The 26,975-nt window shown below is 33.4% G+C and overlaps 1 protein-coding gene across 23 annotated transcripts in view; it reads right to left on the bottom strand.

Moving 5' to 3' along the window:
- Positions 1-26,975, bottom strand: part of Sox5 (SRY-box transcription factor 5) — a 960,217-nt gene that overhangs the window by 327,661 nt on the left and 605,581 nt on the right. For 21 of the 23 annotated variants that reach the window (XM_071610082.1, XM_071610083.1, XM_071610079.1 and 18 more), the window contains one exon: positions 7,085-7,316. In XM_071610082.1, the coding sequence (XP_071466183.1) occupies positions 7,085-7,315 (231 nt within the window). In that variant the 5' untranslated portion in view covers position 7,316. The remainder of the gene's footprint in view (positions 1-7,084; positions 7,317-26,975) is intronic. The other 2 variants (XM_071610091.1, XM_071610092.1) reach the window with 1 other exon arrangement.

The following is a 26,975-nucleotide window of genomic DNA, read 5'->3' as shown; positions in this document are numbered from 1 at the left end:
AACCTCTCTACATTTTATATAAAAGTCTTACAGTACACTTTAATTTTTTTTTTCCTCTGTCATTCTTTCTGAGCTATATCTGCTGGAGAAAATAAGAAAAATACAAAATTTCATCATAAAGACCTCACATTAATGGTAATTGACCCAATGTATGTATACATATGTGAACATATATTTTCAATATTTTAAAATATAGAAAAACCTACTCATTATTTTCTGTAGAAACTATTTCAAATTTATCTATTTTGGTATTTTTTAACTATGAATCTCTTGTATCAGGAATCTAACATATTATGTTATATTATGGTGATTTGGTGCTTATCTCCATACTATACAAAAAAAGAGAAAAAGACTAGTTCTTATTAATGTCTTTATTTCTGCTGGTAAGTATTCATTGTATATATCTGAGCTGAATCTTTCTGCAAAACTCCCTATTAAATGAAAGACAGAAAATTCCGCAAGAGGCCAAATCTTTTAAAGTAAACTTGCTTCCCCCATTACTGTAGCATTAGAGGTTCTAGCCCCTTCCCCTGTCTCTGCAGAGCACTGTGTGGGGAAGCTCAGAGCAGACTCTTATTAGGTATCTTGAACAATCTCACAACTACACCTTGCACTTTTTATGTGAGAATGGTGAACTTGGTAATTTCTCTAGGCCCAGCTGACTTTTCACTCAGCAGTATTACTTCAATGACTGTGGATATTATATGAATGAAAGTTTTCTTGACTTAACATTAGACACCCCCTCCTGCCACTGAGTGGAATGGAATAGTTTGGCAATAGGATAAAAGGGTGTAGTGAACAACTTATCCAGTGTCTATGATGGACTCCAGTAGATTATGTTTCACATGGTCCCTGTTCCTGCTAGCCCTGGGGGTAATTTCCTAAAACAATGCAAGTGTAAAGATCGAACTACTTACATTTAAACACAAGGTTGGGATCATATCTAGATAAACAGCTTCATTTGGTATTTTGTGACAACATGTACAGAATAATGTTTGTAACAATGTAATTTCATTGTATGATAAACTTCAATTTACCATAAAAAACAAATACAAACTTGTCACCATTTTCACCTTGTTTCAATTGAATTGGCCTTGTTCAGATAAGCAAGCCTATCTCTTACAGAAACAACAGTTTATAGATAAACTGTGAAATCGGGTGTGTGTGTGTAGAATACTGCCTGCTATCATAATTTTATACTGCCACACTGCACATATGGCTTCCAAGCTTACTTTATCTGAATCTTTCTGAATCTATTCTCCATGCTATTAAGCTGAGCACATTCCACATCGTTCAAAAGTAATTACACTTTTGTCTAGAGTGTAGGAGACGGCTCTCCCCAAACAATGAAATTCTCATTATTAGAACTGGCACAATAACCAACACTGGCTTAACAATGGTATGCATTATAGCATCACAATAACTTATGCTAAGTTGGATGTACAAAGGTAACCCGAAACTAAAAAAGCTTATCAAAAGCACCATATAAAAATAGGAATCTTTACCATACCATAATTAAGGCCCTATTCTGTGACTAATTTTTAAGTAAGTCATGCATTTTTCTCTTTTCCTTCTTGAATTTTCTGGATAATATTTCATACAAAACACTATTCTAAACAAACAGCAAAAACATACAACTGACTTCTAGATTATAAATAAAACTGATATAATAATGAGTATCTCAAGATAGTTATAACATAGTAATTAAAAATATTTGGTGTAAACAAAAAAATCCCAGGAGCTTCCATGAACCTGAGAAAGTAAAGCTTTTCTCTACCATGTATACTGAATGCTGTTTTCCATTGTTGAAGGCTAGATTTCATTCACTGGAGTCTTACTGTACTGTTATACTTGGGGTTTCACCTATACATCTAACCTTTACAAAAGATTTATTTAAAAACAAATATTTTTCTTCTTTTGATGGATTTAAGGAAGAAACTGACTCTCATTGAATGTTGCTTTAGGATAATTAGGATTCTTGCAAAGTTTAAGCTCATTAATTTTAATATACTTCATATTATTAAGCTAAGATAATGCATACCTAGAGTCTTTAACAATTCCAGGGAAATGTCATCAATATGAACAATAAATAAGATACTAATAAGATTATACTCCCAAATCCAATAGATCTTTAAATATACTTTTTAAAATATACTCAGTTGTTATAATGACACACGCCTGTAGTCCCAGACCCTGAGGAGGCTAAAGCCGGAGGATTCTTTGAGTCCAAGAATTTGAGATCAGCCTGGGCAGCACAGGGAGGCTTTGTCTCAAAAAACAAAAACAAAAACAAAACAAGGTGGCTAGTGCAGCTCTGTGATACAGTTCTTATCTAGTATGCATAGTACTTATCTAGTATGGACTAAATCATAAACACTGCAAAAAATATTTAAAATTAAAAACTATAGACATGTAGTATTTATTTTACAATAAAATTTAGCTCTCTAGGGCAAGTTACTCGAATTATATTTATAATGAAAATATTATGCTCTTTTTTCAATAAAATAGTGACCTAAGATTACCTATTATTCAGCAACCACAAGTGGTCAACACTTTCATTTGATGTTACATTTGACACTGGGATGACAATCTAACCAACAGAAGTAGCAATAACCAGACAGAAAATTAGCACCAATGGCTTCCACAGAGCCCCTGGCTTGTTTAGATGCCATGGCCTCAATTCTCTCCAGACTCATTCTAGGTTTTTCTAATGCCCATCCATGCTCACCGTAACTGACATGCAGACATGTTCTGGATGTCAGTTTCTCACATCATCCAATAAATCCATCTGCATCAAAACTATTAGTGAAAATAAGCCAGAAAATCATAGTGATTCTCGCCTCTGAAACTTGAAGCAACAATCTCCAAATCCATGTTAAATAAATCAACAACAAAGGGGACCAGGAGAAACTAATCAATAGAAATGAAGCTCATAAAAAAGGCTTTCTGCTCATTTCAGAATCGGACTTTCACAAATGCTTTTAACTTTTAGAAGAGTATACATGAATCAAATCTTACTATTAATTGCTTGGCAATATTATGAGAGCTTCATTGAAGGAACTAACAGAATCAGTTTCTTTCATAGACTTACAACAATCTTTGCCTGAATCTCCTATGAACGAGAAATATGAGGGAAGTTGATGAACGTATGTATATAATGTGCTTCTAAGACAGTTCATTCATAGTCCTCTCTGAATAGTGAGTAAAACATTCCAAGTATGAATGAACTTTTAGTCTTCATAAGGGTTACAGCTGTTTGGGAGTTACTCTTAGTTAGGCATTGAGTTTATTTCTGCAAAATACTAAGGCAATAAACACAATTTCAGAATTACATCCTTATCTGCACAGTTTCAACCTTAACACTTGCATACCCTTGATAGGAACATTTTAAATGGCTATGGTCATTAAGTATACAGAACTTTTATCTCAGGAAATGTTTTCGGATTTAAGTTTTATACTGAAAGCATCTCTCTATAACCTCAAGCCAGCATCACAGGAATCACTCAGTGATTTTACTTTGTCTCTAACCTATTCAGGCAAGCAAAATATACACCTTCTAAAATCTTTTTGTCTCTATTTAAGAATGGAGTATGAATGTCACACATAAATAGGCAATGAAATATGCCTCTTTTTCTTGAATTGAACTCTATGATATAAAGACTATGAAACATTCTCTGTTTTCAAAGATATTGAATAGGAAAAAAATAGAGAATGTATTTCCTTACTGAAATAAAAGAACCTATTGTGTAAATAGGACAATGGCCTAGTATCCAGAAAAAAAGAAAAAGGATCATGTTGAATAATAATACTATAAATATATTTAATCATTTTGATAAATGAGTAAAAGATATCTTAATCTATTTAACAGCTGAATACATCATGACTCTGCTTTCTGAATGTATTACATTAGTAAATTCTACTTTAGTTCTAAAATTTCTAGAACTATAGTCACCATGAGTTAGTGTCTTTAACAACTTTTCCCAAGACTTAGTTACTATTTATTCATCCATATCAATTCAGCCATTTAGTCAATAATCATAAATTGAGTATCTATTATATGCTAGATTCCAGAAATATAAATATATATCAACACACTGTGCCTCTAAAAATAAATACATTATATGGAAAGGCAGACATGTGAATGCATAAATTATAATGCAGACCAGAAGAAAAGATGTAAGAAAATGTCATGGATAAAAGAATAATGCAATAGCCGGTTCCCTTCCTGCCATGGGAAATCAGTGAAAACATCAAAGAAGTGACAATTTTTGAACCCACTCTTGTGGGAGAAACATGATTCCCTAAAAAGGTAAAATTTGAGAGATTTTTCCAGGTAGAAAGAATAAAACTGTCATTCAAAGGCCATCTGTTATATTCATGAACATGCTTGGAAAGCAAAGCATAATGGGTCCATAGCAAGACATGGTAACCGAGAAAACAAAAGCCAGAGACTGATGCTTTATAGAGAATGTTGCTAAGATAAAGAGTTTGGGACTAAATCCTGTGACCAACAGGACATACAGTCTCAAAAGTGAGGTAAACAATTCAAGACATTCCTCAAGGAATTTGGAAAAAAGAATAGAAAGAAAGGCTGAAATTTTGAGTTCATGTAGATGATGCTTCCAACTGTCTACTCAAGAGAAGAAAAGCAGCTCAAATCAATAAACATTTGAAGAAGAAACAAATTCAGAAGCCAATCAGATATACAGTAAGAGAAAGTGTAAGTGCTGATGTCACTACAGCAACAGAGAATCATGTGTGTGCCCTGCTCTAACACACAGAACAGCAGATCCCAATCTTCCTGGGTTACAGAGGTACTTGAAAGACTGATGGGAGCCAGAATATGACTCAAGTATGCTCATACACAGAGTCCTCCCTTTGCTTTCAAGAGATCCACAGATTCCAATGAAGAACATCACCATTACATGGAGAGTGAGTTGTGTTACATTGAGGGAAAGTACTATTCCTACAATGTCTAACATAAAACTTAGTACAAAGTGGGCAGTGCATAGCTTTATTTAGCTACACAAAATTCCCATTTAAAAACTGAAGGGTTTTATGTACACTAACTACCTACATCACAGCATCTCCTTAGGTCACTGCATAATGCAAGTTAATGAACTTTTCCCATATCCATTTGTGAGTGTACTTAAAATCATCTCCTCTTTTATCTTTTTTTTTTTTTTTTTTTGGTATTCTAGCCATACTATTTATATTCAACTCTGAAACTAGTATTATATGTACAGTACTATCACAGGAAAACCAATCTCAGAGGCATTCTCAGTTGGGTATTCCCAGAGAGCAGGTGGTGGTCAAAATGCTAAGAGGGAAAAGGCGTGACAAGTGACACAATACCAGAAGGAGAGAGGCTGGCTTCCTGACCCTTTTGACCTGTGTTGTACCCACTGTCCCTACTTCTCCTTAAGTTTCACCTTTTTGAGAGGAGGATACAGAGTTATGCTGTTGCAGGTAGCTAACATGAACTTATAATGATAGGAAGAACAAAGAATTATGATGAGTGTGATTTAATTTGCCAAGTTATAGATAATGAGAATCTCAAACATGCCTGTGCTCTTGTGAAGAAGCAGTGGTACATAAGGTTTATAATCATGGACTCCAAAGCCAGACTGCCTGAGTAAACCCTAGTTCTTCCACTTATTATCTGTGATCTGGAGCCAGTTATTTAACCTCTTCATGCCTTTGTTTCTTCATTATTAATCTTGTCTTACAAGATTAATTATAACAAGATTAATTAATTACCTGATGGAATTATTGTGATGGCTGAGTTATTATATTATTAAGCAGTACTTAAAATATCACCTTTATGTAAGTGCTACATATGTGTTAGCTGAACAATTCTTGTTGGGGGGCGGATCTGGGAACATAATCAAATACTCAAAGAAATTTTAAACTATGAAGCATAAAATGTTGAATGAGATTATTTAAATCTAATGTGAAAATCAGAGTATCCTGTTTATCATACAGCTCTTAGAAGACATCTGATTTTTCTTGATTTAATTTTCTATAGAGTAATTCTGTAACAGGAACAGATACATTTATGATATGTAATAATTTCCTGGAGGAAAAAAAGATTTAACAGAATTAGCACTGTCTTTAAAAGTATGAGAATGTATGATGAAACCTATTTTTGTTGGTGTAATCAGGTTCAAACTAACTGCACTGGCATCCTTGAAGGAGAAAAGATGAAGGAGAGGAAAGGTCACAAAAATGTGGCATCCATTCAAGCGCCATGTTGACAACATGAGGGTGGCATTACTTGCAGCCAAGTGTCCTGCTACCTCACAGGCTAGCGTGATGATCTTCTGTATTTAAGTTGGTAAGAAGGATCCAAAATCCTTATTTGTGTTTGTGTGTGCTATCCAGGCTTGCACCAACCATGCTATACTGCCTTCTTTCTTCTTGCGCACGAAGCCCCAGTTTCCTGATCATCTGGAGACCCATACCATAGCGTGAAGGCCCTGAGGCACATGTTCTAGAATAGAATATGACAGAGAATGGCTGATTTCTGGAAACAATGGCATGTATGGGGTCGAGTTAGAAAGTAATGTTAGTGTGGTCATATTAGAAAACTGTAGTCTTTTTGAAATATATCTTCTACAAAATTCCAGGCTCTATAAGAATACTGGAATTAAATCTGGGCAAAGCCAAAAAATGAAAAAAGCCTTGATTTCTCATGGTGGAAATGGCCAAGCCATGATCACTGCAACTCTATCCAGATAAAACTTGTATTAGAATGAATCTGACATCTAACTTTCATGGTAATTTTAAATGTGTTACTTTAATATTATTTTTATGATTTGTGTGGTTTTTATTTTAATTAAATTGTAAATGGCTCAAAAGCAAAATTTTGAAAACAAAAGAAAACAAAACCAAAAAAATGAAATAACATTTCCTACTGGAACCAGTTAACCAGTTAACTGCATAGAATTCCATGATGCTAGGAGTGAATCCTGTGCATGGCTATTAAGTAGGTGATAATTTTAAAGCAAAGGTCTGAAGCCAAACTATTAGAGAAGACTGGTCACAAAGTGAGTGTAGGCACAACAGACCATGAGAAACCTACCATTGTATTGTGCTGAGAAGTGGGAGTCCTATGGCCACAAGTCTCTTGCGTCAGCAGAGAAACTGGCTGAAATTCCTCAGAGTGAGGCTTGTTGGGAAAACTCACATGCAAGGGAAGGTGAAAGGCTGGGAGCCCGTCACTCTCCTCTTCTTCCACTTTCTGTCTGCTTGTCACCATGGCTACCTCTCCATCTGCTTCCCCATACGGAGAGGCTGGTCGCTTGGAAGACATCCTGGAAGGAACAAAAGAGGAGAAAATAATGAAACCTCCACATAAATCCTTAATGCCGTCATTGTGTGGTTAGGGGCCATTGTAACAGAAATGCCTTTTTGTGCTAGCAGAGAGCAGGAAACCATCCAAATACCACTGCAAAGCACACACAATCAGAAACAATGGCCAAGCAGGTAGCAACAGAACAGTGCTTGTTTGTTGTGAGAATAATACACTAATATAGCACTCTCTTGTATTCTGGCTTCTTAAACAAGAGAATTCACCTAAGAACACTGCATAATGAAAGACCATTTCGTTTTAAAGGAAAGAAAAATACCCATCTAGTTTTACACTTTGATAGACCTTATTGAAGACAGGACATCTATGAATAGCAAATACTGTTGGCAGTTTTAAAAGAAGGAAATAACTAAAATTTCCTTCATCAAAAATAAACCAACTAAATAAATGATTGTCATTAGAAGAAATTTGCATTTTATTAAAAGTAGGATTATTGTGAAATGCAGAAATATTGGTTATAAGCAAACCTCAGAGCAACTGACAAAAAGTTTGATATTTGTTGAAAGCTTAAAAATTGAATAAATTTTAGAATCATGGTTAATCTTGAAACATTTGAAAATTTTCTTTGCCTCACTTCCCCAAATCACCCAATTTTGTCATTTAGTTCTGAAATCAAAGTTGCAAGGTAATAAAAAGATCAGATTATAAAACGATTTCAATTCTACTTTCACAACTCTATGAATGATTTAGATGTGATTTTGCCAAGCTATTTACCCCTTAGAATTCTTTAAGACAAAAAATCTAAAGAAGGATGTTTTGTTTTGATAAGCTAAGGCCTTTATGAAAATAGGCTTAGATAACTGAGCAAATTTTAAACATTTTCTTTGTATTGGAGGCTGATTCAAAATATCATCAAACGTTAAAAATACATGGCAAATATTTTTAGTTAAAAAGAAAGTTCCTTTTCCTTTCATTAAAAATTTTTCATAGAAATGAAATTGTGTTAAAATATTTGATGAAAAAAAAAACTCCCCTGCAATATTTACAACTTGATCTGACCTTGAAAATGCTGTATTTTTTGTTCAATAAAGAGTGTTTACAGAATCATCCATTCTTATTCTAGACCAGTGGGATGAGCAAAAAGCAGCATTCCCTGACTGCCACACCACTTCCTTCATAGACAACACACATTTTTTAATTTAAGATGTATTTCCAAAAGAAAGGTTTCTAATCATTGTTGAGGAATATTACTATGAGTGTTAGAAGTTTCAGTAGGAAAATGTGTTCCAATACTGAAGATATCCTATTAAGTAATAAGACAGTAGAAAAACTTAAGGGCGTTAGTATCAAACAAACATGGGTTAAAACACTGATTCTGCCATTTACTAGTTGTGAGATTTAATCAATCTCAGTTTACTCATTTTCAAGGTGAGATATAATATCTATCTCTTCAATATTTTTGAAAATGAACTATGTACCATATGAAAATAACTGGTATGGTACTTAATGAAGAGTATATACTCAAATAAAAGCACTTTCTTATTTTACAAAACTTAAAACTCCAGGGTGACCCACATACTCTCAAAAAACCTATACACACACACACACACACACAAAAAAAAAAAAAAAAAACACCAAAACAAGGAAAGTGAATTTCTTTCCAAGAGCTTAAATGTAAACTCAATATGAATCACAAAATCTCCTATTAGAGAAATGCTCCTGGGCCAGCAATACTTAACTCTATGTTGATCAAATGTATTAGTAAGTATTAAAAAGAAATGTTAACAGTAGAGGTGATCAGCTAAGATCAGAAAAGGAGGAGGAAATATTGGCAGCTACCACGCACGGTAGGTTTTGCCTTAGGGAAAAATAGTTTGGGTCATCATATTTTGAGTATTTTCTACCTTTGATTCTAGTATGGACATCTATTCCATGTACACTGTCAAAAATGGAGAGGAATATAAAGGGTTAGAATTAAGAGTTAGAATTGTTTTAGTCTCATTGGAAGTGCCATTTCTCTCATCAAACTGATATTTTATTACAAGTAACAACCGCTAAACATTAGAAAGATTTAACTCCTGCTGTTCTGGTTGCCACTTTTGCAAGCAAACTTCTGATTCCCATATTAAAAAAAATGAATAGACAAAACACACTTGAAATATTCAGGTCTTTGTAAAGAGATTTGTCACAGTAAATTAATAAAGGGACTTTTAATTATTTGTTGGTTTCACCTGTACTTAAGTATAAGGAGATTATGTCTTTGTTATAACAAACAGAAGAATTTGTGGTTGGTGTAGGCATTATGATTCTTACTGGAATTAATAAATTGGTTTTCTGTGGTCTCTACCTCCACCTCATATGTAGTCTCTCAGTGTCTGAAAACTATAGGCAATTGACAGTCCGTCTCTGGGTCATCAAAGCAGAAAGCTAGATCAGCTAGCCTTTCCTAAGTTATTACAATTCTATGACTTTTAGAACTATGACTCTTCTGTTGATTTCTACTTCATTAATATCATTATTTATGATGATTATGAAAACTGAAAGTCCAGAAGTAGACATAAGGTAGATAAGACAAACAGATAAGATTTGGTACTCTTATCAAAACTTATGACCATCTCAGTATGTAAATTAATTTTATAAGCAACAGGGTAACCATTCTCTGTATATAACATTCTATGGAGCAAAAAGTTTAAAACACTGAGCATGAAGGAGTGATGGTGCCAGAAAGAAATGCATTCCAAAAATATCCCAGTGTTCATGTCCATTTTAATTTCATTTCCAAAGACTTCCAAAATGTTCTTAATGTGTTAAACTTGAAAATATTGTTAGTAAAGATTTCTAAACAAAATTAATCTATTACAACAAAAGCAACCATGGTTATATTTCAGTGATAGGCTATTAAGTTAGAAAATAGTACATATATGACAATGATGTAGAGAGCTATCAAGGTGTTGGTCACACCACAAGTATTATGTTTACTAGGACCCATGGTATCTCTAAAAACATTGATAACCAACTCACCAATAATATTTGACTCTTGAAGCTTTGTTAATCTACCAAAGGGCTTCATCTGGGACAAAGGGAAGCCTCAATTTCAAATGCAGGGAGAAGGCGCCACAGATAACCATACAGTGTTACTATGGGATATGTAGGTTTCGGGGCATGCAGCCTGCAGTATGAGGGAACCTTGAAATAATCTGAGGATCTAGGCTGGCATATGCTCAGATGTACTCATTCAGAGAATTTTTATTTTGTCATTCCTGTGATAAATACTGGACTTACCAAGGAACAAAACTATTACTTAACATGAGACAGACAAATGTGATTTAATGTCACACTGCTCTGTGGAATTGATGATAAAACAGTAGTCTTTAACACAGTTTTATGAGTGGTCAAAAAAATCTTCTTGAAAGAATTCATGTTTAATGCCAAGGTAAGAGAGACATTTTCAAATCACCAATAACTATTTACTGACCCTCTACTATGTTCAAGATACTTATCCAATAAGCATTTTAAAAAGCTTATGTACTAGTTAAGAAGATTTTAAATAAAGGGAGAAATACTAATAAAAAACAGTTCAGAACAAGGGCCAAATGACATTTTAGCCAAATACCCAAGAGCTTCAGGAGATCAGAGCACCCTGAAATATTTCAGAGAATGGTTGACTAGTTGGATCTGGAGGAAAAAGAAGAGCAAATGGAAATTTTTGGACAAATGGAGAGAAATTTCATGTGGGAAGTCATAACAAAAGAAAAGATCCACAGATACTTTTAGAAAGTCAATATAAATTTAGGGGTCAAGCTTACATAGAAAAAGGAGCAGCTTGAGAAGCATGAATCACATCCTATCTCTAGTCTGCAACACTCCTGGAGTGGCTGAGAGAAATGAATGGAAGAGCTAAGCAACATCCTCTTTTGTAAGCAGCAAGTTGTTTGTACAATAAACTGCTTTTCCTTCACTTCTCCCTGTAGCATTCTGTACCATCATATTACTCTGGTCAATAGGTAATAGTAACTAAAAATTATTGGGGTCTTTTGCTATTGTGTGATGCATCTCCATGTGCATTAGAGTCACTCTTCAAGGAGGATATCCCCATTTGTACCTTGCATGCACAGAGGCAAGAGAAAGAGTGTGAGATTGCAACAGAAAAGGAAACCAGTGGTTCTTGACTTGGCTGCACAGTGGAATTATCAGAGAGGTTTAAAAAAATGTAGATATCTAGGTCCCAGCCCCAGAAATTCTGATGCTATTGGTTCTAAAGTATAGTCTGAGTGTCAGAATTATTTAGAGCTCCCCAGCAATGCTAATGTGAAATCAATGCTGTGAACCATATGTGTTAGTAGAAATAATGCCCACCTACCCAAAATGTCCTGACCCCAATCCAGGAGGTCTGGGAATTATGTTATCTTGAATGGATAAAAGGATTCTACAGGTATGATGAAGTTAATGATCTTGAAATGGGGAGAGAATTATGAATACTATTGCTGGGTTCAGAGTAATTATATAGATCCTTATAAGATGAAGAACAGAAAAGTCAGAGGCAGAGGGAGAGACTAGAAGATACTGTGCTACTAGTTTTCAAGATGGAGAATGAGGCTATGAGCCAAGGAAGGTAGATGGCTTCTATTAGCTAGAAAAGGTGATGATTGTTCCTGAAAGGCTCTAGAAGGGACATAGTCCTACCAATATCTTCATCTTAGGACTTCTGACATCCAGAACTAAATAACAGTATGTTTATAATGCTTAAACCAGTAAATATTTGGTAATTTGTTAGATCCCCATTAGAAACTAATATAGCATTGGTTTAAACATTTCTTTCACAGTTGGTATTTTCTCAGTCTGAAATCCTCTTACCCCAATGCACTTTGTCACTTCATTTAGATTTCTACTCAAATAATACATTTCATCAAAAGGCTCCATTGATTACTCCTTTGAAACTAGCCCTCCTTCCATCCTTACTCTCTGTAACCTTTTGACTTTGCCTTAGCTATGGACAGCTGTAATATCTAATCTCATGGGACCAGTATCCTTGCAATATGTCTCAATGACAGAGAACATGAAATCCAACTATGTGGTAATAATATTCTTATTTTAACAATTTCAATGTGAAGCAATTGGGAAACTTTTTTAAAAAGTACTTTTAAAAATCTTACATTTCTGTTTAAAATATGTAAGGAAAACACTACAAGAGTTAAACTACTCAGGGCATGGTGGCACATACTTATAATCCCAGCAGGTTGGGAGGCTGAGGCAGGAGGATCTCAAGTTCAAAGACAGTCTCGGCAATTTAGTGAGGTGCTGAGCAACTCAGCAACAATTTGTCTCTAAATAAAATATAAAAATGGGCGGGGGATGTGGCTCATGAGTTAGCATACCTAGGTTCAATCCTGGTACCAAAAGAAAAGTTAAACTACATAAAAACTATACATAGTTAATTATTAATAAACTTATTACTGAGGTATCACCTACTTACTTCTTTAAACTAAAACAAAACAAAAACCTCTGTCTGCCTAAAATATGTTCCTTGTTGTAATTATTCTAGAAAATGACAGCATGACAAAGTCAAAGGAACTCTGCATATGGAACAAATATAAAATAGAAGACTCAAGAAAGGAGCTGCTTTCCTTAGAGTTCATCTTACAAGTTTTCATTCTTTAAATATTTTAACCTTTGACTTTTAATCTTCTACTTCAAGGATAAATGAATGTTGTGGGTAGCAGTGCCTTCTACTGGTTATTCTTTTGGAATGTTAATATTATTTGTATTTATGTTCACATTTATGGATTGTAAAATTGCAAAAAAAAAATACACATATAGAATGAGAAAACTTCCAGTTTTTCTACAAAGTCTTCCTTCCCTTCTTACCACTACAGAGGAAGCTCCTGTGCTCACCTCTAAACTACTTCATCAGCTTTCATGAGTCACCTTTATGTAACAACTAAGCCACATTATAGCTGCAAACTTTACTCAACTTTAAATTTTTCTTCCTCTTCTTTTTATAAATAGTATCTAAAACTGTAACACAAACACCTGAAAAACAAAAAAAACAACACTTTTAATTTCCTGAATTCTCATGACTTGTAGTATGTCTTATATTTCTTAATATTTTAGTAAGTCTATATTTGACCACTTCCTCTCTATCACCAAGACTAATGATAATGATGACTATATGATAAAGTATTTTTCCAAATTGCTCTGTATTTCTTTTTCCAAATAACCTCATCCTCTTTGCTGAATCAGATACAATTAATTATATGGCAGCACAATTCCTCACACATAGTTGGCATTTAAACTATTTTTTTCTATGAGTAAATGAAAATGAGTTGCATGGATCTCTATTTTGTGCTCAACAAACCACCTCTGTGTTATAAAGAAACAAGCAACTTAGATATCATGACCCTTCTTGTTTATCTTTAATGATGTTAAAGAAGACATTTACCCACTCTTTCATTCATCTATCTAATTCATTACTTCATTAGTTGAAAAACATTTAGTGAAAGACACCATCTACCAGGTGGATAGCAACATAATTAATAAATCAAGAAAAATATTGGCAGGTCAATGAGTTTTTATGAGTACTACAAGTAATGGATAATAGACAATGGATGGCTAAATTAATCAGAGAGAAAACCTGAGAACTCAATGGGGTGATGAAAGTTGGATCAGAATTTCAACAGACACAAAGAGAAAGGCTTATAATCAGAGGAAATGATACTATCAAATAAATTTAGAGAATAATACAGGCAGTGGGCAAAATGGTTCAGTTAAAGCAGTTGCCTTCAGGAGAAGCCACAACAGGCAAAGTTGAAAGACAGTGACCACAAAACTAAAAAAATAAATATTAAGGTTCTCTCTCTCTCTCTCTTTAAAAAAAAAAAAAAAAAGAAAGAAAGAAAGACAGTGACCAGCCTAGGAACCATGATTCTAATCTGTCGACCTTGAATGATTACACCAAAGAGCTGAAATGCACACTGAGGGATAAAGGGAGTTAGTGAAAGTTTGTGAATCATACAGCAACATAAGGAAAGAACAGTATTTTAGAAAGAAAAATAATCAGAAATTAGTAACTGTTAGAAAGTTGTGGGGAGCAATCAAAGAAGAATAAGTGGATGAGTTCAAAGAAAAAATTACTAATTTAATGGGTAAAGAATGATTGCACTAATAAGAGAAATATATGAATGAGAAAGAAAGGCCAATCTGGGAGAAATAAAGTAAATTTAGTTTTGGAGAGAAGCCTTTGTTGATGGTGGGATTTTAATAAAGAAGGAGCAGATAATCAGAAAATGCAGAACTTTTGGGGAGGTAACTACTGCAGTCTTTGAATCACAAGCACCAGTTAAATAATCATTATTTTTTAAATTTTTTTACTAGTTAATTTATTTATTTTACTTAGATATATGTGACAGCAGAACACATTTTTATTCATTGAACACAATTGCAGCACAACTTTTCATTTCTCTGGTTGTACATGATGTAGTATTGCACCATATGTACAGTCATAGGTGTACCTAAGGTAATGATGTCCATCTCATTCCGCCATCCTCCCTGCCCCCACGCCTCCTCCTCACCTCTCCTTCCTCTCTGCCACATCAAAGTTCCTCCATTTTTCCCATGCCCACACCCTACATTATAAATCAGCATTCAGTTATCAGAGAACATTTAGCCTTTGGTTTTTGGGGATTGGCTTACTTTGCTTAGCATGATATTCTCCAATTCCATCCATTTACTTGCAAATGCCATAATTTTATTCTCTTTTAATGCTGAGTAATATTCCATTGTGAATATGTACCACAATCTCTTAATCCATTCATCTATTGGTAGGCATCTATCATTATATTTGTTTTAATGAACACTCTCTCACGTTAAATCATATGCACAGCAGAACATGTTTTAAAACCAAATGAAAATAATTTAAAAATGAATATTCTTAGGGAAGCACTGAAATTGGAACTCTTACAAATCTACCATAATTTGGATCCTCAATGTCCCCCAAAGGTCCATGCGGTGGAGAGTTAGACCCTGAAAAGGCATACAGGGATGTGGCCAATACTCTAAGCATGAGGCCTAGTGGGATGTGTTTAGGAAGCATGCTCTCTAAGGGGATAGTGGAACACCACTCCTTGCTATTCTTTTTTGCCTCCTGGGTGTGAAGTGAGAGACTGTGCTCTGGCACATGCTTCCACAGTTGGGTGTTTCCTTGACACAACCTCAAACCCAATGGGGCCAACCAATTTTGGACTGGATCCTCCAAAAGTGTAAGCCAAAAGAGAACTGTTGGGCTTATACATAGATCATCTCAGGTATTTTGTACAATCTCCACAATATCAAAGGATACCATTTTTCTAGAAGTACGTTCCTTAAACTTTTCTAGTAGCAAGGTGATTTGTTCAAGACAAGTACATTTGTCTGGTTCCCTTTATAATTTAAGGTAGTTGTGAGAGGCTAATCTATATCAGGAATTGAACTTTACCATGTATTAAGAATCTATTTGCAATAGAATATTACCTATCTAATATAAGGAATTAAAATAGGCATTGACATTGAAAGAAAATATTTTAATTCAAATGAATGAAAAAACCAACACTTCTAATATAAACAGAATTATACATAATTAACATATTACTTTATTAAACAAAAATATCTATTCCATTACTGTTATCTATGAATTTGAATTATTATAATTCACGTTGTATGGCTCAGACTTTCCTTTTCCCTCTTACAGGGTTTCAATATAATTTCCACACTGTGAGTTATTTTTGTCGTTACTCTGATAGCATCCCATGTAAATTTGACAACCAAGTCTGTCATATATAATATTCAGAAATCTTTTAAATAGAAAATTTATTTGTGTGAATATGTAATTATTCAAACTTTTACATGTTTCTACTCTTTTCTCTAAATTCTCTTTGTCATAAGTATCTGATATAGAACATGCCAATCTCTATACTTTTCTACCCTTTGCTTCCTAGGTACAAAGACCTCATTCATTATATTGTTATTTAGAATCATGAACAAGTTTATCAGGTCTTGGCGTAAAATGGCAGTAGAAGCACAGAATTCACAGAAATATAAAAACAGGCAACACTGAGTAGTAAATGAGACTGGACTTCCTTGTAACCTTGTAATCCTTACTATACATTTCACCAGAGTAGAGATCCACAAAACTTACCATAAAATAAAATACAACAAAATAGAAAAACTAATTTATAATGCTATAGCTACTTATGAATAAATCTTTATTCCATTTTAAAACTGCATAAGAATATAAAATACTTTATTAAATATTACAAAAGTTTGAACTGTATTCAAAACTATGATGATTAAAATGTTGTAATCACCAACAACTTTTTAATGTAATCTTGACCATGGTTATTTCTTATCTTTACCATATCCCGTGTATAGTTTCTGAGATGTTCTCTGCATTGAGAACAAGTATGACATTATATTATTCCTTTGTAATCAGAATAACCCCATTTTTACCTTCTTTTTTTTTTCTTAACCACTTCTCTGATCTTCTCTTTGCTGTTCAATGTTCTTATGAAATAGCTCTATACAGCTTCTTCCACCCCACCAAGGTCAGAGATAGACGGGAGGGTAAGAAAAAGGAGGTGCTCACAGAAAACAGTTTAGAATGTAAAAGAAATCAGAAATTAAAGATAGATGAAGACTCAGAAACAGAATTTAATTCCTCTCGGTGGGCATGGGTTGCTTCAGTAGACCTTGAGTTAATGTATTTAAAGTAAAAAGTAAAATTAACTGTTGGCTTTTTTCTTGTTTTGATTTTTTAAGTAAGGCAGACAACATTTAAAAGACTTTATGGTAGCCTAATTCTATTCTACAATGATTCTCAATTCAAAATTTAATTCTTCATTTTCTGTATTTTCCTATGTTTTATTAATAATTGTAAATCAGTAGAATTTTATTCCAAAATTAGACTATGTCTTACCAGCTAAAGACCCACAGACATTTTTCTAAATAAGAGGATTGCTTTATTATAGTAACATAATAGCTGGTCTGTGGAGCCAAAATTTATCTAAAGGAGTACATATGGCAAATAAAAGTTACTATCTCTAGATTATATTATATGAGTTTTAAATTAATCCACACTTACTAAGTACCTAAAACAATAGTATTCTTGATAAATAAAAAGTAGAAAAAATACTACATTTAGTAAACTTCTCCTGTAATCATTCTATAATGTTCTAATACTCAGAAAAGTTATTAAGAGTTCATTATGAAAGACCTGACAAGGCAGAAGGAAAATCAGGGGAACTTTTATGACTCCTAAATATAAACTCACTTTCAAAAAGAAAGAGCTGGTAAGTGTTTCAACAGAATTCTAGATTGTTTAGGAAAAATATGTCAAAACTTTTCTCATGATTTATAAGAAAGAATCTGGCACTTTCTACCTTAAAGAGAGCTTAAATTTGCCTTTATTTGAATCATTACTAATTATTATAATTTCCTTATCTTAAAAGCAGCAACTATTTGAGTTATTAAATACTTAATTAAAAGACTCTCTATAATCATCAAATATACTAAAAATCAACCAAGTCATCTTGAAGAAAAATAATAAAAATGATTATGACCTTTAAATGTTGAAGATAAAATTCTTTAAGGTTGTAGGTAAAATAACTCAATGTAGTAGTATGGGAGAAGGCAACACAAGTCCATCAACAGGAATTTGTTGTGAACTATTTGATTCGTATATTGTCATACATTTGTCATTAATCACAAACAGAAAAAAAAAAAAGTTTGACTCCAGCCACCTATAGGTTTAAAATGTCAAATTTCTTTTGTTTTAATTATTTTATAAATTACTTCAAATAATCTAGTATTAGGAACTGTGATTCTAGAACTTGTTATTTATAGTTAGAGGGTCTACTTTTTAAGGAATAAAAAGCTTTTTCTATTTAAGCATGGTTTTGCCTTTCTGACAGCTCTAAATCCACAGGATGTGGAGAGATGATTTAAATTTTACATCAAAATTGTGACTGCACTAGACTTTTTTTTTTTCCTTCTCAAGGGAGGCATTGTTCTTGCCTCTCCATAACCAGGCGTGACAGCGCCAGACTGGAGTCATACGGCTGGTCTCTGAGTCAGCGTGAAAGTGCTCACCTCCTGAGTTTCCCCAGATGCTCGGCTCCTTGTGTGTCTGAGGGCTGAGTATGGAGTAGCCACATACCCCACATTAGGGACAGATAGAGGATTGGAGGGAGGAATCCAGGGATTGGTAAAAATAGTCTCTTCCAGTACATGCTGTATAAGTCTTTTAGTAATATATATTTTTAAAAGTAGCCAAAACAAAACAAATAAAAACCCCTAAGGAAGACATTTAATATACAAACCATTTTCTAATTCCTAAATTCAGAAAATTCATCAATACCTTGATAAACAAGTAATCAAGTACTTCTGGATAAAAAAAATACAGCAAATCTTAAAATTTAGAAGCCTTTTGGATTTACTGAAACATATGGTTGCCACATGTATAAATTTCAGGACATATACAGTTGGATAGGCACTGAAAGGATATTGTATGAGATGCTTATCTATTCTCAAGATCTCTACTGAGGTATCTTTTAAAATTACAATCTCAGCAACAGGGACCATTTTTTCTACTCTCTGTCAGAATAATTGCTAATACAAAAAGGGTTAATTCAGTTACTATTGTTCTGTCCTTGAATTAATCTGTCAGGGAAGCTTGAGAGGTATGTGTGTGCCTTGTGTGTGCAGGGGAGTGGGGAGGAGAAGAAGAGAAGAAAAAGGAAAGAGGGAGAGAAGAATGAATGGGAGGGCTAAGAGGAGGAGGAAGAAGAGACAGAGAAAGAAGAGTACTACATAATGACATGCTAACAGCATTAATAGTCTTCCTTTTTTAATGAAACCTCTCTGTTAAGGACTGGACCACACCACATCAATACAATTACAATCAAATGCTAACAACTTTCATTTACTATGTAATTTTAAACTTTGGTCGAAAATTTTGTACATTTTAAAGAAAAACTTCTTCCCATTGGTTACTCATGAAAAGGAAAATCAAAGGAAATATGTATGTGTGTGTGTGTGTTCACTGTGGAGATATATATATATATATATATATATATATCTCCACAGTGAACAATACTAATCCCTTAATAATGCCATTTTTTCATGTTATCCTCTTGAGGATGTATTAGTGTCTACATATGCATGTGTATATGGGCATGTTTAATGACTTATTAAAACATTTCACCATATTCAGTATATTTGTAATGAAAAAAGATGAATTTTCATTTGTGAACATCAGTGGTAAGGGTGAGATGAAGATGCAAAATATAATAGTTTTGTGTAGGAAAGAATAGCTCTTTAGGTTTAATGATAATGTGTCGTTTGTAAATACATCACTTTACTTGTTTTAATCACTTGGTCATTTTGAACTTTTCAGGGCTTCACAATACTGCAGTCTGAAAACTGCAAATAGGAATAAAATTTTTATTTTCCAAAATGATATTCTTAAGTATTTATTTTGAGTCTCCTTCTCTCTCTCCTTATCTAGGCTTCCTCTTAAAGCACCATTCCCAATTCTGGTTTCTCCCTCCCTTCTCACATTACTGGCTAAGTCTTAATAAATAGCAAATTGTTCCATAATCAAAAGTGACTTATTCTTAGCATGGTGTATGCCTTAAAATAAAATCTGTGGCATGTTTAATTTATTTAGGATCTAACAATGATGACAAAAATAATTAAGTAACCAGTCTAGTTTTAATTTCTTTTGTTTTCAAAGGTCATTGTGAAATCAAGCAAGTTAAGCCGTCTAAAGCAACCCTCTAGAGAATGTTTCCCCTGCTAGCAGAAATGAGAAAAGGAGACTCACAGCTAAAAGCAATACTGGACATCAGCATCAGATTTGTCAAGAATTCAATGTCTAAGTAGTCCAATGAAGAGAAATATTCTGACCCCCTATCCTCTTTGGAATCCAAATAACCCTGATAAGGAATAGTTCATATACTACTAAATTCTGGGCAATTTGGTGGCTTAACTGTCTCTCCCCATATAGACTTGGTTGCAGCTTGTTTCTATAGCAGCTGTTGAAAAATGTACAAAGTAAAAAAAATATTTATGCTATATTTAAAATAGACAGCTAAGAACATATATACAGGGCACAAATCTTTCCTAGAACAACAGCTTCTGATGTGAGAGACGGGCATTTGGGCCAAAGATAGATTTTCTGAACTTCCCGGCAAAAATGAAGAATTTGCCATCATAATCATGAAAAATCCAAAAGTGAGGGTACAGTGCCAAAGATGATGAGCATCTATCAACCCAAACTCCAAAACAGCAGGATGCAGCTATGGTTGGTGTTATAAGAATGCTGAGCCTCTTCATTGGTGCCTTTCATGCCAAAGCTCCTTTGCTTGGATGAATATGAATTAAACCCATAAGCTTTCCTATTTTTCTAGCTTGACCTCTAAACTCATTTTATGTCTTAACTGTTTATCTTCTTCCCCCATTAATCTTTCTGATTTTAGCACATTCCCTGTTGTTTTTAGGGGGGAAAAAGTTTAAAAGCATGGTTCATATTGCCACAGTGGACATGTTAGGAATGCTAGCTCTTTTTCTAAAAATGGGTAAGAACTATTGAGTATTAACTGAGAGGCAACCAGTTTCTTAGCCCTGAAATAAAAATACAAAGGGTATGGCCTATACTGTAGAGTAGAAAAATCATCAAATTCACATAATGCTATGACAAGTGTAAACACACAAAAAGATCCCAGTACAAGGTTTGCACTAGATTTTAAAATAAAACTAATGGTAAGATCACTATCAAATTTCCATTTGTTTATATTTTACAAGTATGTCATATAGATAGACCTTTTGAATAAATAGCTTTTCCTTAATGCTTTCTCTTTTCAATCAGTTCTGTGGCTAAGCACCAACAATGTTCATGTTCTCTAAAATATTGTCACTGTATTAGACATACCTAAACATAATTATAATTTTAGATGTTAATATAACCGAGTTCATTCCTATTGTTTGTTGAAATACAGCTGTCAAGAATTTTTAATGATCAACATAATCTATTTATATATAATACCCCAAAATCTGTATTTATTTTTTTAATTATTTTTTAAAAATATTTTAAAGGCATTTATTTTACAAATCTTTTTTTTTTTTTTTTTTAAAGAATCTAACAAAACTAAAGCCACCAAGCTGGAATCCTGCACTGAAGTGCAGTGTTTACCATGTAACATTTTATAGGTACTCTATCTGCCATCTTTTCTGCTGTTCTCCACTGCTTTCCCCAAAGCTGAACAAAGGCCCAGCTGTATAAACCAGTCCTGTCAAAGAACATAGTTAAGGGATGGATAAAACAGGGAGGGGTGTCTAACATGCTGACCACTGTCTGAGCTTATGAGGATAAAGGGGCCTTGACGGAGAAAAGTAATCATCCATTGCTGTTTTCTTTTTTTTAAAAAAAACCTCATTACCACATGCTAGAACATTTTTTTCCCACTACCCAAATACCCCCATTCCAGTTCCCCACAAGTGAAAGACCTTTGTGTTCAGCAAGGGACCAGCTCCTCCCCAACCTCTCCTCCCCTCTTTTTTTTCCTTTTTCTTTCTTTCCTTTTCTTTCTTTTTTTTCTTTTTTCTTTTTTTTTTTTGGGGGGGGGGTTATTGTTGTTTGTTTTTGCTGCTGTCAGGTTTATGGAGGAATGATCGTTTAAAGTATTCTCAAATATTGTTTTCCTCCTGTATTTTACATTTTCAAGAATGTATTTCTTGGGGAACATGAATATTTCAAGGAGTTGGTTGGCTGTGTGGACATAACTGTGAGATATGATTCCGAAACATGAAGGAAAGTTTAGACCGAGCTAATTAATCCTTTCAAAATCCCAACTCTCATGTGTCCAAGAACATCAAACCATAGGGAAGATTTTCCAGAGATTTCAATACGCATTTCCTATTTTCAAGTTTGTCATTCTTACATACTATGCTGACATTATTTACACAGGACTGAAGCCAAATCCCCACACAGATTGCTACCGTAACTGCGTTGGTTGAAGAGTCAGCCAAACACATTAAATACCCAAGGAAATCCCTGGGCAGGAGCCACCAGACCTATATGGAGAGAGCTGTATCATCTGCAAAGTTAGTTCTATTTCAGGGTGTCCTTTGAGGTTGGGACAAATATTTGAACATTATTAAATCCTCTATTTATCCAGACACTGCTGCAGCTGCAGCGCAAGGCTTCTTCACATTGTCCTATCCATGACCTAAAGGAATTATCCTTTTTTAGATGGGATAAAACATGATTCCTTCATCAGTCTGTATACTTTTCTATTCAACACAAAATGTATATTGTCACATAAAACAATTTCCTTAGGGTACACTATTAGCTATAAATGCTTGCAGAGTACTTTATACCACAGCCATGGCTGCTAGGGGTGCCACAGCACAGTCACTCATATTTCAGTTCACTTCAGAAATTCAAATAGAGTAAATTACCTTCTCATATTTGGTTCTGAGGTTACAAAGTGTATCAAAAACGATAGCTGCCAATGCTACACTCAAATCACCAGAAGTGTAATACAGAGGAATCGAAAAACGGACATACCCTTTGGAAAAGTTTGAAGCAATGGTTAGAACTCACTTCTTTACCATCAAAAACTTTTCACCTTTACTTTAAAGTACTTAACTCTCCAGAAGCGTTTGTGGATAATCTATCCACCTTTGACAAAACCTTTCAAAATATTAATTTAAAAAAATAAACTACTCTGTGACCACTTAAGAAAATATTTATTTAAATGATTATTAAATAGCAACAAAATTTCCTTAATTTCAATATACTTCCCAGAGACCATCTTGTTTTACTGCAGCATGCCTTACTTTTAACAAACTCTTTTACATTAAAAAAGCAACAGATTCTTGACTCTGTTCAAACTTGTGACTTCCACTAACTGTGCACTGATATGTGCCAGTTACTGTGCTGGATGGTTTAGATTTCTAGTATTATTAGCCTTATTTCTGGTTATGAAAACAACTCTCTATTGGTCTATGGACATAAATATAAGAACTAAAACTATAAAGAACTCATAAAGAAAGGCAGAAAGGCAACTTCACGACTTCATGTAAGGCCATGGTTTGTTAGATTCAACACCAAAAGCTCAAGTGACAAGCAAAGTAATAAAAAATAAAAAAATAAGCTGTATTTTATCATCAAAATTTAAAAATACTATCTAAAGAATGGGATAAAATACTTTGAAATTACATATCAGATAAAGGACTTGTATCCAGATTGTATAAACAACTTTGACAATTCATGTATGTATGTGTACGTTACATGTGTGTATATGTGTATACACACATTTAATAGGACAAGTCATTCAGTTTAAAAATGTGCAAAAGATCAGAACAGACATTTCTCCAAAGAAATGTCTACAGTATTTCTACAAATACTAAATAAGCACCTACAAGATGTTCAACATCCTTAGTCACTAGGAAAATGCAAACCAACAGCTTGAATAAGATTTCACTTCCCATCCATTAGGATGGCTAAAGTAAAAAAAGACAGATAATAATAAATGTTGGAGAGGATGTGGAGAAAACTAGAAACATCATAAATTACTCTTAGGAATGTAAACCACTATAGATGTTTTAGAAAAGAACTGCCAGTTTCTAAAGAGTTAAATATACAGTTACATTTGATGCAGAATTCTCCTCTGAGGTAAATATACTCAGGAGAAATAAAAACACATGTCCATGCAAAACTTGGACACGAAAGTGAACAACATTATTCATAATATCCCAGAGTGGAAACAACCTAAATATTTATCAAATGATGCTTCAAAACACAAAATCTAATGTACATACAATGGCATGTCATTTGACAACAGATAGGAATGAGGTACTGATACATGCAACAACATAAATGAAGCTAAAATATTATGCTACATGAAAGAAGTCAGTCACAAAGGACCACACATTGCTTGATTCCATTTATATAAAATGTCCAGAATAGGCAAATTTATAAATAGAAAAAGTAAATTGGAGGTAATCTAGGAGGAGAGAGCATGCTGGAGGGAGTAGAATGGGAATGACTGCTAATGGATATAGATGTCTTAAGAGTGATGAAATATTCTCAATTTAGATTGTGGGAATGATTACACCATTATGGATATACTAAAAATCATTGACTTGTACACTAAGTGAATAAATTTAAAGGCATGTGAATTACTTTTCAATAAAACAATATTTTTTAAAACTACAAAATATTTTTAAGTTGTTTTTATTTTTCCTATAGAAACTGACTCAGAAATGTTACATAGTTTGATAAATGTCTCATGGTTAGAAAGCAGCTGAGCTAGAATCTGGAGCTATATCTGCTCCAAATACAGTAGTCTGCCCTTATCTGCTATTTTGCATTCCATGATTTCAGTTATCTATGTCAACCACAGTCTGTAAATACTAAATGGAAAATTCCAGAAATAAATAATTCACAAGTTTGAAATGAGTGCCATTATGAACAGCATGATGAATTCTCTCCATCTAGCCTGTATAGGAATCACCTCTTTATCCAGCATATCCACACTGTATATGCTACCTGCCAGTTAGTCATTTAGTAGCCCTCTATGTTATCAGCTTGACTGTATGGCTTCAGAGTACTATTTGTTTTGTTTTGTGTTTTTCAGAATAATCAACATCTTTTATTAAGATTCTTTACAGAAATATTTTCTAAAAGAGTGACAAAATTAGTAATAAGCAGAACTTTAAGGTTAAATTTAAGGTTGAAACACTATAAAAGAAAATTTTATCACAAATATTATTGAAAGGATAAAACTTTACATAGTAGCCGTAACCCAAGAATCTGCCACAATGCCTGCATCATTCCCCTTACTTAACTTCTTCACATAGACACTATGTCATCTCACATCATCACAAGAGGGTAACTCTAGCACAATATATTTTGAGAAAGAGAAACCACATTCACATAACTTATATTAGAGTATAGCTGTTTTAATGCTAGTTATCATGATTAATCTTTGCCTGTGTCAATATAAATTAAATTTCAATACACATAATATAGAAAAAAAATCCATTATTAATTACAATAAAAATAAGAACATTTAATGAATGACTTAAAAATATACCTTATAACTGATCTTTCCCCAAAGAGTTAGAAATATATTTCTCATTTCTATTACTTTTATTGAATGAAAACTTTGTTGAACATTATAGTTATACCTATACAAGTAAATGTACCTTGTATTTCTTTTTCATTAGATTCTCTATAATACACAAATATTTAATGATTGTTCTAAAAGAGAACATTGTATACACTTACAATTCACTCCTAATGGTCATACATTCATGGGATGTCCTGTTCCTTCATGACATGCTCCCAATTGTAGACTGCCAATATTTACATTTATTCTTTATTTCTTCACATAAATGCTTATAAAACATAATATGGATTATCTTACTGCTAAATAGTTTACTTTGGAGAAGTTTGATCCAAAATTGTGATGCCATTCTTGGTATCACAAATAAAGATTATGGAAGGTAACTTACATTTAGCTCATCGGAGGAAACTTAAAAGAATCACAAAGTTTGTAATTTCTACAATTATCTCCAAACTAATTATTAGCCATTAATCTGTGCATCCTCCATCTCCAGAGTTCAAGATTAATTCATTCTCTATGAAATCAACTATTGTCAGTACCAGCTATAATCAAGTCTAAAAAAAAAATTGTTTTTCAAGTTACAGAGGGGAAACAGAATGGATAAATCAATGGTGCTTAAAAATTGTTTTTCATAGCAGTTTGTTTACTAATACATTTCCAACATTATGAAAGTAGAACACAACCCTCAATTATTAATATTCCATGATATATTTCATGATGTTTTCTACTTAACCATAGTAGTTTGAATTAATTTAGAGCAATTCAACATAGCTTTAATTAAATAGACATTGATTTGCTTGGAAAAGAAAGTTTAAACCAATTTAGAACTCAGGATATCCTTGAGGTCTATCTAGAAGCAAATATTTCAATTTTTATTTCTTTAAAAATAATTTAAACTCTATCATAGTGAAGAAGAAAGAAATGAATTAGAAGGAAGAGGCAGAGACATTTGGGTAATAACAATAACTTTAAAATATGTAAATGTGAACAGTAAAGAAGAGCTTACTGATTCCCAAGGACCCAGATATTCAAGAAGTCAATTACTATTCTCATTACTAATTAAATGAATTGTTTTTAAAATCTGTGCTAGTTGTTCACCTTTATTTTCTGTCCCCTCAAATTCTGCATAAATTTTGTACTACATGTAATATAGGAAGTAATCTATTAAAGTAAAACCTCACATTTTTGGGTCTGCATTCCCATTACTGAAAACCACATAAAAGCCTTTTAATCCAGGAAACACTTTTTAATGCACATCGAGGTGACTGTACTACTGGATTATAAACTTTTAAGTCACAGAGAGCCTTACTCATCTTTCAATCTAATGCTGACTCGAAAACAGAGCACAATTAATCAAAGCACAGCCACTGGGTAAGAACAAGTTCTTTGACAAGACAAACCTGGGCTTACCACTAGTTATGCTTCTCCCTGGCTCCATCACCACTATGTTACCTAAATTCTCTGTCTCTGCCTTTATAAGAAATATAAATAGTACAATA

The sequence above is a fragment of the Marmota flaviventris genome, chromosome 3, assembly GCF_047511675.1.
Source record: "Marmota flaviventris isolate mMarFla1 chromosome 3, mMarFla1.hap1, whole genome shotgun sequence".
Classification (NCBI taxonomy): domain Eukaryota; kingdom Metazoa; phylum Chordata; class Mammalia; order Rodentia; family Sciuridae; genus Marmota; species Marmota flaviventris.
This window is presented reverse-complemented; position numbering and strand designations above follow the sequence as displayed.